The 15,099-nt window shown below is 37.5% G+C and overlaps 1 protein-coding gene across 1 annotated transcript in view; it reads left to right on the top strand.

Annotated features, from left to right (window-relative positions):
- xpo4 (exportin 4) overlaps nucleotides 1-15,099 on the top strand; it is a 36,415-nt gene that overhangs the window by 10,139 nt on the left and 11,177 nt on the right. Inside the window, exons 7-9 of the mRNA XM_084421209.1 lie at nucleotides 6,005-6,117; nucleotides 12,201-12,358; nucleotides 13,659-13,833. Of these exons, the coding sequence (XP_084277335.1) occupies nucleotides 6,005-6,117; nucleotides 12,201-12,358; nucleotides 13,659-13,833 (446 nt within the window). The remainder of the gene's footprint in view (nucleotides 1-6,004; nucleotides 6,118-12,200; nucleotides 12,359-13,658; nucleotides 13,834-15,099) is intronic.

The following is a 15,099-nucleotide window of genomic DNA, read 5'->3' as shown; positions in this document are numbered from 1 at the left end:
ATTGCCCACTGGGTGCTGGAGGGGGAGATAGTTCTTTGATACCAAGAGCACATTTGTTAAGGACACAGAGAGGACAGAATGTGTGAGTTTATTAGTGGATATTTATAAAATTGACTAGCCTGAGTTGTGTGAATGACTAGTCAACTAATGTTCTATAATGTTTAATGTCTGTTTATTGCATTCACAACAGTCTAATTAAAGCACCATTTTAAATGTAAAAGAATAAAGAATTGTGTGTGTGTATATATATATATATACACATACACACACACATATATATATATATATATATCCACTAATAAACTCACAGAGCAGAAGATAAATAAAGAGCAGAAGATACTTCTTTTAAAAACATTACAAATCTTACTGACCCCAAACTTTTGAACGGTAGTGTTATATATATATATATATATATATATATATATATATATACATGCATACATACATATATATATTACACTACCGTTCAAAAGTTTGGGGTCAGTAAGATTTTTAATGTTTTTAAAAGAAGTATCTTCTGCTCACCAAGGCTGGATTTATTTGATTAAAAATACAAACAAAAACAGTAATATTGTGAAATATTTTTCCAATTTAAAACAGCTGTTTTCTATGTGAATATACAGTAAAGTGTAATTTATTCCTGTGATCAAAGCTGAATTTTCAGCATCATTACTCCAGTCTTCAGTGTCACATGATCCTATAGAAATCATTCTAATATGATGATTATTATCAATGTTAAACAGTTATTTACATTTTTATTTCATGATGCTATGATGAATAGAAAGTTCAAAAGAACAGCATTTATCTGAAATCTAAAGCTTTTGTAACATTAAACACTGCCGTTCAAAAGTTTGGGGTCAGTAAGATTTTTTTATTTTCAATTCAATACAATTTAAATCAATACTTTTATTCATCAAGGATGAGTTAAACTGATCAAAAGTTACAGTAAAGACATTTATAATGTTAGAAAATATTCTATTTTAAATAAATGCTGTTCTTTTGAATTTTCTATTCATCAAAGAATTTTGAAAATAAAATTGTACACAATTGTTTTCAACATTGATAATAATAATGAATGTTTCTTGAGCATCAAATCATCATATTAGAATGATTTCTGAAGGATCATGTGACACTGAAGACTGGAGGAATGATGCTGAAAATTCAGCTTTGATCACAGGAATAAATTACAGTTCAAAATATATTAAAATAGAAAACAGTCATTTTAAATTGTCATAATATTTAACAATATTACTATTACTGTACACAATACATTTTTTTTTTTTATAAAATAAATCCAGCCTTGGTGAGCAGAAGATGCTTCTTTTAAAAACATAAAAAAATCGTACTGACCCCAAACTTTTGAACGGTAGTATATATATTTAAAATAACTGTTTTCTATTTTAATATATTGCAAAATGTAATTTATTCCTGTGATGGCAAAGCTGAATTTTCAGCATCATTACATTAGTCTTCAGTGTCACATGATCCTTCAAAAATTATTCTTTGATATAATTCTTCGAATATTGTTGAAAACAGTTGTGCTGCTTGTGATTTTTGTGGAAATAGTGTTACTTTTTTTTTTTCCTTCAGGATTCTTTTCTGATTAGAAAGTTCAAAATAACAACATTAATTTTAAACTGAACACTTGTAACATTATAAATGTCTTTATTGTCTCTTTTGATTAATTGAATGCATTCTTGCAAAAAAAAAATCAAAAGCCAAACATTTGAACCTAATTTTATTGTATATAAAATATTTTCTATTATTAAATTATCTAATTATATGTTTTATATTTATATATTTTATATACTGTAACTGTACATGTAATATATATTTATATTTTGCATGTTCAAGACCATCTAGACCCATCCCTAGTGTGTGTGTGTGTGTGTGTGTTCCTGACAGCCGCTTAGACTCTGCTTTCCTCAAAGTGCCGCCATCTCTCAGTAGTCAAGGCCATGGCATGCGTGTCATTTGTCCACGACACACTCCCACTTGACGCATGTACATTTTTCATGTACACGTTTGCGTGATTCTTAAACGTGAATCCCCTCAGTGTCTGAAGTACTGCGTGTCTGTCCATGGCCCTAGTGACCCTGGGCCGGGTTGGGGCCAGGCTTCGAGTCGGTCAGGTGCTTTGAATGGAAGAGAGAGATGACAGATGGCTGTGCGCCAGCCCTCATCTCTGACACACATGCAGCACGAGTGAGGAGAGCTTTGTAAGGCCACTGTCCCGTGCCCGATGACGGGGAGAAGGGCGTTCATGGGGCTGTGAGGGGAATCTTAAGAGGGAGGATGTGATACTCGGGCTTCCTAATATCCTTGGATCCCACCTCTGCTCTCTGCCACTGGGCCGCTCCCAGCACTCTCATAATCATTACGTTTGCTGAATACCTCCTGACTGATGCAGTCCTGAGCTAAACGCACAACATTTTCAGCTCTCATTCAGCTGCAGCTTCACAACACTATCACACTTCAGTGTCCACTTTTGTTTAATGGACCTGGCCAATATATCAGCCAGGCTATCATTAATCTATACAGAGCAGCAAATATACATGTATTCAGTGATTTTGTGATGAGGAAGGAGTATCTTGCCGACACAGACCAGTTCCTACTAAATTACGCTTATGGTTGCCACAATTGCCATCTCATTGCAGTGGCCACCACTGAAAAAGTATTTTCATTGTGTGGAAACTTCACACTTGATATTTCTTTTCTGTTGTCTTTATTTCCATATGTTATTGAGGTAATCGAAAAATCAAAACAAAACAAAAAGTTAATTACAAAACCTTTATGTAGTGACTGTTTCCCACAGGATTTTGCGACATGTCACACGGGTGTTTTTAGGAAGCTAAACAATTTGAATATAAAAATAATAATTTCTTCTTCCTCTTTTTCTTCTCATCATCAAATCTAAGGCAGAAATGTATTATTATTGTAACACAGCTGCACTGTAAAATAGTAAATTGTATATGAACACAGTGCCGCACTTCACTCTGAAACGCATTGCGCAGTAGATTATAGTCATTACATATTTAATTAAATTGCAGCCTTTTTGATATTTGATCATAATACCAATTTTAGTTCAATTTACAGATGCTTTGCCTAAGCAGTGGCGCAAAACACATCTTTTGTTATTTTTGGTTCTTAATGAAACTTTGGTGGGATAGCTTAGACTGGTGGGCCACCACAGTCTAGGTAATTAATGAGAAACACTGAGTGTCGATTGGATTACTTTTAAAATTTATTAAATCAAAACTGATCAGTGTATCAAAACAAATGGAATCTTTCTGAATGTACAGGAATCGCTTTTAAATCTGATTTAAATCAATAATTGTTTAATGGAAGTGATTTGCTGTCAACTCAAACATTCACACCCCTGCTTGTTATCCTGTTCAGTTCTTTCAAACTCTGTCTCCACAGCATGAGTCTGTCTCTTAAAGCCAACATGTCAGATTTTGTTTTCATCATGTCTTGTTCTGCTTTCTCTCATATGTGACACACCATAAGTACAGAACAGATAAATGTTAAATCTTTCCATCTGAAAGGCCATGCCGAATATAGAATATAGTGAATATATATGAAGACTTCAGATGCAAAAGCCTCTAAGTGCCATCTGAAATTTCCTTCTAGATTAAATGATCATTTTAATCAAGCTTGTATGTTTATGTTCAGTTATTTCACTTTAATGGCAATGAAAATGACCTATTAATTGTCATTAAAGTGAAATTACTGAACTTAAATATGCAAGCTTGATAAAAATACTAATTTTAGAAGAAAATTTCAGATGGCACTTAGAGGCTTCATATATTCTCTATGTGAATATAGTCTGTGCGTATAAAAGCAAAAAAGATTATTTCTTTCAATAAAAAAAGACAATTGTTATTTTAAAGTATAATAATATTTCACAGTATTACTATTTTACAGTTTTTTTTATCAAATAAATTCAGCATTTGTTAGCATAGCAACAAGTCTCTTGTTACTGACCTCAAACAGTAGAGGACATTTAACAGATATGTAGGATAAACATTTACCATATTGAAAGGGCTTTGCACTCTGTGCTGTGTGTGTGTGTGTGTGTGTGTGTGTGTTTGTTTTTGTTTATATTACATTGTGGGAACCAAATGTCCCCACAAGAATAGTAAAACCTGAGATCACCTCCATTGTGGGGACCAGCCAGCGGTCCCCATGAGGGAAATGGGTTAATAAACATACTAAATTATATTTTTTTGAAAATGTAAAAATGCAGAAAGTTTTCTGTGATGGGTAGGTTTAGGGGTAGGGTTAGTGTAAGGGGACAGAATATACAGTTTGTACAGTATAAAAACCATTACGTCTATGGAGAGTCCCCACAAAGGTGTGTGTGTGTGTTAAGAGTTATGTTATAAGTTTCTGGATATACACATGCAAGAATGCGTCTTTGGCTGTTGCATCACATCTCATGCTGTTTTCTCAGCATCTTACACCATGAGTGTTTTTCATTCATTGTGTCAAGTTTACAATAGTTCAACTTTTAAAAACACATTTTGAGACTGCTGCCTTTTGTGGTATTTTCTTCAGCTAAGCCTAGCTGTGTTTGAACACTATAACGTGTCATTTGTGAATGCCCCCTGAGAGACTCATCCGTGTGGTTATGACCTCTGGCTAGTTGATTCCTGACATGTAGTTTTGCACATCTCTGGTTGAGGTCGTCATGTGTTTCGTGTCTTCAGCAGCTGGGACGAGGACTGGTGGAAACGAGTCATGTGCTTTTATGAGTAAGCCAGGCTTGGGTTTCAGGAGGTCATATCTTTAGTCACCCTCCCTGTTTTTCATATGCTCGCACACTTTTCCAGCAATAGCTCCAAGTGACATTAAATGACCGGCTGGTTTATCCCCCGTCAGTGCTCGTTGGCGTCCCTCCGTCAGTCAGTCTCTCCCTCCTGCGCTCATGTGGCAGGCTGCTATCAGCCCGCTGGTGGTCAGCACACAAGCTCCAGCCGCTCTCTCTTGAGGCCCATTCTCTCCTCAGCACGGGTCACACAGAGTTCTCCTTTTTCTATTTTTAAGAGGCCATAAAGTCAGGTCTGCTCAGGACGGACTCAGGCAGAAGGGATGTAACGCACTCCAGCACACTAGTCAAACACCTGGCACTTCCTTGTGTTTGCATAGTGAATTCATAGGTGAGTCGCCACGTATTTGTGTGGTGTAAGATAATTTGCTTGGATATTTGCAGCGATCAATTCAATTCACATTTATTTGAATAGCGCTTTTCACAATACATATAGTTTCAAAGCAGCTTTACAGAAAATGCATGTCTACGTTACAGTTTAGAATGATCTGTTGTCAGAGGTGACCGTGTCTGAGTTATGGATTTCAGAAATAAACATACACAAATCACGCAGTTAGCTAACAATGCATTCATTTAAGGCAGAAACAATGAGCTCATTGAAGTAATGAATACATGTTGTTAACAACATGATTAGGATCTAGCAGGAGAATTTAGCATAGGTGCATGTTGATTTAGAGTTAGCTATGTATATGGCGGGCTTGAGCTGAAACTGTAGTGTGTGTGTGTGTGCGTGTGAGCGAGAGAGCACTTGCATTTGTCTGCTGGGAGTGACTGTGGGTCCGGCCCAGAGGAATGCGTGGCCTTTGCCGGTAACTGGCTTTGATCAGACATTCCTGTGGGAGCCTTTTCTCTCTCTCTCTTTCTCCTCCTCTCATTTTGTCGTTTCTCCCCCCCCACACCCCCCCACACACACTTTTCCCAGTGGGCTACATATGGAAAGGGGGAGATTTTGAGGTAAACATTTTGTGGGAGGGGACAGCACGATTGAACAGTAGAAACGGTGCCGCTGTAGAAGAGCGATAGAGAAAGAGCTGAAGAAAACAGCCGCTGGGAAATTCTCTGCATCAGTTTTCCATACTCCGCTTAGTGTAGACCAGGAGGAACAGCCAGAAAGAAGTGACAGAAATACAAGGGTCTTTGAAAGGTCTGTTCTGTCCTTAACTGAGGTGTCACTGGGGAGGCACTACATTGCCATGTTTGAAGCGACTCAGAATGTCATGCTCAAGCCAACCGATTCCTGGAGGGAAACTCTTCTAGACCACAGAGTAATGGACCTTTTCTTCACTGTGAGTACCACCTGCTTTTCTTTTTTTTTTTCTTTTTTTTTCTTATCATGTCATTGCTCATTCATTACCTGCGTCCTCTCATCGTTTATTGCTCATGTTCTCTCTTCCTGCTTTTATTTTCTTTCAAATTATTGTCTTTAACCGCTGATGTTGTGACCATATGACACGGCAACAGACAGTATTAAATGATCGATATTGAGCACATTTATATTTAAATGAGCTGCAGGGTTTTTTTTGCGGTGAGTAAACGCTCATTATCATGTTGCCTTAGAAACAGGGTCAAAGACACAGTCCGGTCTGGTCTTTGTGAAGATTTGAGGGGAAAAAAATGTAAAGTAAAAATATGCACACAAAAAAAACCCACATGTATTTATTTTAGTATATAGGTGTGTGTATCTATTAAAATAAAATCTGTCAATCGCAATAAAAGTTTTGGCTCAGTAAGATCTTTTAATGTTTTTGTAGTCTGTTATGCTCACCAAAAAAATTTAAAATAATAATAATAATATTGGGATATAATATTCAAATTGAAAACTATATGTGTGGAAACCATGATAAAATGTTTTTTGTTTCTTTGATTAGAAAGTTCAATTGAACAGCATTTATTTGAAATAGAAATGTTTTGCAACATTAATATATTTACTGTTACTTTTGATCAATTTAATGCATCCTTGCTAAATAAAATTATTCATTTCTTTCAAATAAAAACCTTTATTGACCCCAAACTTTTCAATGGTAGGGTGTATGGTACAGTATATATGATGACTTTCAGCACTTGTGTATACATGTGAATTTGCGCTCTTCATCTGAAACCGAATCTGTTGGTGACACAACTGTCCCAGGGCAAACCATTTTCCAACTATTATGTTCGTGTGAGTTGCTCACGGCAATAATGACACCATTACAAGGAAAAATGTGACGTAATGAGGTAATAAATAATTGTATTTCTCCACTGAAATGTTATTTAGATATGCTTTGATATGCATGAATACTGATCCAGTGCTGTTAGAATTATACTAAGTAGCAAATCTGTTATGACCAATATTTAACTTCATTATCCATAGTTTCTTCTTGATGTTACTGTTCAGTTTTAGATGGCTGATTAACGTTACCAGTCAAGATATTGTTTTTTTGTCAATATTGTTTAGTATTCCCCAATTATCCATTTGCATATTTGATCTGCCGAATGAAAGAATTCCTTTCTTTGTGCTCTGTATTAAAGCAGCATACATTTTAAACTATTATCTTCTTCAGAAGATCATGTGTTATGCATGCATTCTGCACGGTACACCTTCAAGTCATTATACATTCAGTCTAATGGGTCATTACATCTCACAGAACTAATGCCTGTGAGACTCTGGTCGTGATGTGTGGAACAATTCCGTCAGGTTACCCTCGGCATCAGTGATGCACATGCCAAATAGCGTTCCGCTCTTACTCCATTACCATTGCACGGTTTCCCTGAGGCATGTGCTGCCAAATAATGCTCTACTTTCCACCATCAGTCTTGGGTGGTTTCTACAGCCTGATTAGATGTTACTTTCCTTCACTCTGCTGCTCAGGAATGAGTCTACAAGGTGCCAATATGCTGCTCCATCATTCATGCCTTTTCTGAGAGGAGGCTGCAATCTGTAAACTGGCGACAAACTGTGCACCCGTCTTAACAGGGTCAGTCTGTTGACCTGGAGGTCAAGGGCTGTTCAAACATAAGTGTCTCATTTGTCTTTTATGGGGTTTGAAGCGTACTGAAATACCAGATATATATGCTTGATTTTTCACGTGTATGTTGGATTCTAAAATGGATGTCATTTATTTGCGCATTACATTTATTTTTATTTCCTTTAGTATACTTGATTGTCATCTAAAATATAAAGAATAAAAAAATTAAATCCAACATTTTTTATTTGATTAAGAATTTAACTGTTTTAATATAACAAACATTAAACCACATGTGGTTTAATTTGATGTATAAATATACTGTTATCAAGAACTAAGGAAAGTGAATCAGTATTCTGCCAATTTATATTTAACTTTGACATTAAAGTATGTTACTGTTGTCAAAAAGCGATTTTAAATTGTGTGTGGATCAGTGTTGTAAAATATGAAAACATCCAATACTTATATGCACTGCTAAAAACATGAAATTAATGATGCATTAAATTGATCAGAAGTAAAAGTAAAGAAAGACATTTATAATGGTACAAAATATTTCTGTCAAAAAGTTTTGAACTTTCAACGAATCCTGAAAAAAATTAAGGTTTTGTGTTAACACTTTATTTTACAGTGTCCTTGTTACGTTACATATACTTACCATAGTAATAACAGTAAATAATGCATAATTACTTGCAACTAACCCTGAACCTAATCCTAACCTAACCCTATAGTAAGTGCATGTAGTTGCTTAATATTACTCAGTACTTAAATATATAATTACAATGTAACAATGACATCTTAAAATAAAGTGTAACTGGTTTTGCTCAATAATATTAAGCAGCACAACATTGATAATAAGATAAGTTTCTAGAACAACAAATCTTATTATTATACTGATTTCTGAAGAATCATGTGACACTGAAGACTTGGAGTAATAATGCTGAAAATTCAGCTTTGCCATCACAGGAATAAATTACATTTCAAAATATTAAAATAGAAAATATTTTTTTTAAATTGTAATAATATTTTACAATATTACTGTTTGTACTGTATTTTTGATCACATAAATGCAGCCTTGGTGAGCATAAGAGACTTCTTTCAAAAACACAAATGAACGATTCCAAACTTTTAAATTCTAGTATAAATATTGGCTTCTTACAATATAGTACAATATAGAATAGGTGAAGATGGAGAGGTGAACAAGACCTGGAAAAATTGCGAGCCAGATTCGAACATTCACAGCACCACAGCCCAATGTTTCAGAACACATGCGTTAATGTTTAGACCGTGACTCTTATAGAATGCAAAATAAATTTGGTATTGAATGAGAGTTCAGTGAAGTCTCTTTGGCGCTGAGCATGATGTTCAGTGGTTTTGTGCTGAGTGTTGTTTGGGCCATGCGATATTTAGTGGTATTTACAGTGAGTGGGGGGAATGTTTTTGTTAAAGGATGAAGAGTGGTCAGCTGTCACACCCTCTGTGTGTCTTTACGAGTCTCCTTGTAGCTGTGTGTGGTGCGCTTGTTGTTTTTCTACGCCCGTGCAGGGGGGATCTATGTGCGTAAGGGTGAATTATTGAAGGGGAGGGTGAGTGTGCGTGTGTCGGCCTGTCAGCGGTGTCTGTGTGTGTGTGTATGCTGGCCCGTCAGCTGTTGGTCCTCACTTCTCAGCTGTGCCCTGAACAGACGAGGGGGCGTCCAGACACGCGCTGCTGGGGTCAGAGGTGACAAGAGATGAGCTGCAGGATTAGACTCTGAACCCTGGATTCAAAGCCCCTGTTAACAGCCTCAAATCCTCCCTCAGGTGGTCCGAGGAGAGGTCTCCATCTCTGCCTCTTTGATTGCGTCTCAGAAGTTTGGAAATTTGCAGAGGAGAGAAAATGAAGCATAACTTTAAATAAATCTCATTTTTTCTTTGCACCTAATAAAGCCATAGCTGCGCTAACATTTTCCTACCAGCCAAACCGACTGAAGGGTGTTTTTGTTTGTGGTTTTAGTTTAGGTTTGTTCTTACACCCTCCGTCTTCACATGCACTCACTCATTTAGTAACAGTCACATTTTTATGCATCCATAAAACGGGTGAAACTCAGAAAAACATGTCTGTGTCACTTTTTTTTTTTTTTAAAGAAGAAAAAGATATATTGTATTACCAAAAAATGTGTTTTTTGTGTTGTGACATTTATTACCATGACAGTTAGGCACATTTCCACAAAATTCTCATTACAGTGCAGACATTTGACTTTTTTGTACTTTTTTTTTAATACATTATTCTCAGTAGTGATTCTCATTACAGTATTTAAAAATTGTACATTTAAACAATTATTTATATATTATATAATCTTTGTTTTATAAATTCTTTTTTTGAGATGCAAAATGATAGTAATCTTTTTATTGTAAATACTGTATTTCAAAAATGATTTCATATAAAGATTTGTTTTTAATGTTTAATTAATATGCATTTCAGCAGTGAGAATGAGACTGTTTATTCATTTGAGAGTGTCACAATTGAAACTAATCAGTTTCTTTCTATTTATTGTATTTCTATTTATTTATTTATTTAGTACATAAACTTTTATAGTTTATTTTGGGCTGCACTTTTTCTTTTTCTTTTTGACAAGTTTCATGAGATTCACCCACATGTGTTTAGCGCTAGGCAAAGAGTTTTAGAAGCTGAGATCAGATTCTGACTCAGAGCATGTGCGTGGTTTGTTTATGGTATAAACACAATCAGGGCTTGTTATGGCACTTTGAGTATAACGCTGTCGTAAGGTGATTGATTGTAGCCTCTGATTTTGTAACAGGATCTGAACACGGCCGAATGCGGCTGGAGAAATGAGCGGTGAGAATAGAAAGCAGGAGAGGGTCTAATCCTCCCCGTGGACAGACACAAGGCTTTGTCTTTTCTCTATTAATAGGTCTCCCTGCCTCTTTTCTCTCTCGCATTCATTTCGGAGAGCTACCTTGTCTTGTTTTGATTTAGACGCCCCCTCCCAGACTCTAACTATAGTCTGACTCAAGGCGATTGGCATAGTTTACATGGCGTGGATGTTCTTTAGCGCAGCTGTTTTTACAGAGCATGCTGCTCGCAAAGCGTTGGCCTTGTACTCTTTTTCTTTCTTCTCTCATTCCCTCTTTCCCTATCCAGTTCTCTCTGTCATCCGCACCCCCCCCCCCACACACACACACACACATACACCCCTCCTCCCTCTCTCTCTCTCTCCCTCTCTCTCTCTCTCTCTCTCTCTTTCTCTTCTTCAGCTCAGAGGATGATTTCACACCGCTCTAGCAGACAGGGCTGTGCTATGGTGTGTTAGCGTTAGCACTTTGCCCAGTGGCTGATGTTCATCTGTGTATCTGTAGGAGGTGGTATGTGTTGAGGAAATGCCACTTTTGGTTCATCCACATTCTACCAGATCATTCAGAGGGCTCCATCCGACTCTGTGCACCTCTTCGCACAGCATCTCCACCAGAACGTCTGGCGAACAGACGAGCGAGAGTAAGATTCCAGGGATTTAGGAAAGAAAAAGAGCAAAGGAGTGTGCCAAACAACCATATGTGCTGGAGACTTGAGTCAGTCCGCTCAGAAACGTTAGCCGTCTCTTTGACCATGTTGCTCTCGCTTTATGCCGCTCGTCCTCGTGAACCCCTCGGACTGGATTGGTGTTTGAGAAGCCGATCTGATTGATTGGCTTGGGTTGAGGCGGCCAGGTGTTTTTGTCCGTGGCAAGAAGCTATAGTTTTGCCGTTGGCGAAGGTGAGGGCTATTCCACAATTTTCCTCCGTTCATTATTCCACTGAGCAGAAGGTTTCAGAGACTTGCGTGAGATGAGAAATCGAAGGCAGACCTGCGTATCTGTGCGTAAGAGAGGGCAGAAGAAAAAGAGGAGAGAGAGAGAGCGAGAGAAAGTATGTTTTTATATGTCAATGAGAGAGGCTTTTCTCTGTGATTCAGAGAATGTTTTGTCAGCTGCCCATGGGCCGGTCTGCAGTTCCTCCTGGACTCTTTGAGGGGGCCTGTCTGGTTTTAACACTGTAGAATATACCTACGGTCACTTATACGTTCTCTCCGACCTCCACTGCTTCTATTCTCTCTTTTATACGCTCATTATGATATGATATATCATGTCTCCTGAGGAGAAGGATATCAGTCAGTTGGTGAGCTGCATTGATGTCGGTTTTGAGAGTGTATCGTTTTGTCCGTTGTAGGATGTCTTGATCTTTGTGTGGTCTGTATCAGTTAGTGAATGAAGACATTGCAATCTACTCTGAGTTCATAGGAAAATCAGTTTTAAAAAGATGAAGAGATGATCTGATACCAGACATGCTCCTTTTATGGGGTTATTGAAAATAGGATTGGTTTACGTCAGCGTAATGAGTCAGGAAATGGCACGTGTTTCAGCCCGTCTCTCTCTTGTTTTCTCTGTCTTGTAGGTGCACAGGAAGATCAGAGAGGACTCGGACATGGCGCAGGATTCCCTTCAGTGCCTGGCCCAGCTGGCCTCCATGCATGGCCCCATCTTCCCCGATGAGAACGCTCAGGTGACCTACCTGGCCCACCTGGTGGAGGGATTGCTCAACATGATCAATGGGTGCGTTTCTCTGAGACCTTCAGTCACGTGCTGCACTATGTGCTTGATGTGCTTGCTATTCACAAATGTATTCTTTTGAATTGTAACATCACTACATAGTAGTTGTCTAATGTATATATGAAAACATGCCTAGGACACATTTCATCCCACAATCATTTTAATCCATTAAATAAATTATATTGTGTGTTATTATTTTAGGACCATTGATAAAAAAATTTTTTACAGCAATGCAAAACATCTTAATGATCTTAAAAAATGGGATTCATTATTTTTAAGTAAAATGTAATATTTTTCATTCTTTTGATTTTTGAGGTAAATATGACCCAGGCATGTTCTTGACACGGAGATTCTACCAAATAGCAGGGTTAGAAAATTACCAGGGCAAGTTACAAAACTACTAACCCATATATTTAAAGTGTGGGGGCAAAAATGCCCCTAAAGTGCATGGTTAAATAAAAACTCTTACTACTTTATTTATTTATTTTCTCCATTTATGTACATAGAATGAAATTAATACTTTTATTTATTTATTTACTTGGGGAGTTTTTTCAAGAAACATAAATGGAGAAAATTTGCACTCATAAAGTCCTTTCTGGGGCTCAAAATGATAAATTAGTTAAGTTTTGACACTGTTGGCATAGTTCTGTGTAAGTACTCACATTGTAAATTCTCTGCTATGTCTATAAAGATGGATTGATGTCTCTGCAGCTTTAAATAACACACACATTCTCTCATACACTGCTGTTTGGAATTTGAGAACAAGTAGGCGTAGTGAGTCGGGGTCTCTCTCTCCCCACTCCTCCCTCTCTCTGTCTCTGCCATTCTGTAATCACCTATTCCTGGAGCATTTTTCCAGTTGCATCATCGGAAAACCATGCGGCAGGTCCGCCAATCTGCCGTGATTGAACTCTTCTGCTTACAATTTAAATCCATCTGATATGGGTTAGAGCCGCAGTTGGGAGCGTAAAGAAAGGCAGACCTCGACTGCTCTTTCTGAGGGAAAAAACCCTTGTGTTCCCAGAATCCATGTAGTGTGCCAGCACAACGGCAGGTCAATGTTGTGGTTGAAATCACAAGTCTCCCTTTATAGCAGCTGAGGTATTTGTGCTCATAGACAAAGATTTTCAGTGAAACTGAAAATCTGCACTGTTTACACTGGACCAATGCAGGCTCATGCCGTATCTCACACTTCCAGTTAAGAGAACATTGATTGAGGTTGGTTGTGGGATGACCCTTTAAGGGACAGGCTTGTCACTGTAAGTAAGTACATGATTGTTCTGTCTTTTTCACCCTCTGATAGGATTGAGATCGAAGATTCAGAGGCCGTGGGTATCTCCAGCATCATCAGTAACCTCATCAGCACATTTCCCCGAAGCGTTCTGACAGCGCTCCCGAACGAACTCTTCGCTTCTTTCATTAACTGTCTCACTCTGCTCACATGTTCCTTTGGTCGCAGCGCCGCCTTGGAGGAGGTGGTGAGTACTGCATTTGTGCCACAACTGACTGCAACCACACTTTAGAGTAGTGGTTCTCAACGGGGGTGTTCAGAGAACAACGGGGGGCGTTGGAAGCAAGATTTTTGAAAGGGGGGCGTTCAGGTGTTAATGGGGGAGGCGTTCACAAGTTTCCACCAAAGATCCAGGCAAGACAAGATTAAACATGTTATTACTTGCAAAATAATTGCCTACAACATTCTAAAATCTGCCAGTTTAATGCGACATGTAAGCTATGTATCGTTTCTTTTGCAATGACTTTTCAGTATTCACGTGCTCAAAAATGTGTTTCGTGCTGACAACAATCCGGTGGTGGCTAGAATCCAGCGCTGACTAGAATCACGCAGCGGAGGAATGGAAAGTTGACAAGCCATTAAAAAAGTATTGACTTAAGAAGCACTTATATATTCTCAAATATTTTCAATAAATCATGTTCCCATTCACTACGGCGACGAATTTTAAAATTAATTAAACTGAGGTAATTTATTCATTTATAAGGTAAAACTTTTAAAGTTTTAGGCATTAACTAATGCCAATGCCTAATGCCAAAATGTTTTCTTTGTTCACAAAGTAATTCACTGGTCAGGCATTATTGTTAACTCGCAAGACTGTAAGGAGAAAATGACAATTTGATGGATAATTTAAATATATTCTGTAATCACATTTTGGTAATGTGTTAATTCCGCCGTCACATCTGAGCGTGAAACGCTGCTTGGATCGTTTCAAGATGGTTAAAAATAATTCATAATACAATGTATGGGACCTGGAAAATGGATAGGGGGCGCTGGCCCAAAAAAGGTTGAGAACCACTGCTTTACAGAGTAGCCGAGGTCTGTGAATGTCAAACTCATTATTCTTTTTTATATAGAGAACTGCTCTGTCGCAGCAGACTCTTTATTGTATTAAAAGGAAAAATAAAACCATTAAACCAGAGTGTACTTTTTCACACCCAGATTTTAAGGCTGGACACTTTAGTTTCACATGTTTTTATTAGTTTGGGGTTGGTTTGGTTCTTTGTAAGATTTATTAAGTTTGGGTTGGAATTATTTTATTTTATTATGCTCCTCAAGGCTGCATTTGTTTGATTTACAAATACAGCAAAACATTAATATTTTGAAATATCATTACAATTTAAAATAACTGTTTTCTTTTTTAGTATATTCTAAAATGTAATTCATTCCTGGAATGGCAAAGTTGAATTTTCAGCCGTCATCACCCCAGTCTTCAGTGTCACATGATCCTTCAGAA

This window comes from Rutilus rutilus (genome assembly GCF_951802725.1).
Source record: "Rutilus rutilus genome assembly, chromosome: 10".
NCBI lineage: Eukaryota > Metazoa > Chordata > Actinopteri > Cypriniformes > Leuciscidae > Rutilus > Rutilus rutilus.
The sequence above is the reverse complement of the archived record's forward strand: the minus strand, read 5'-3'. Positions and strand labels throughout refer to the sequence as shown.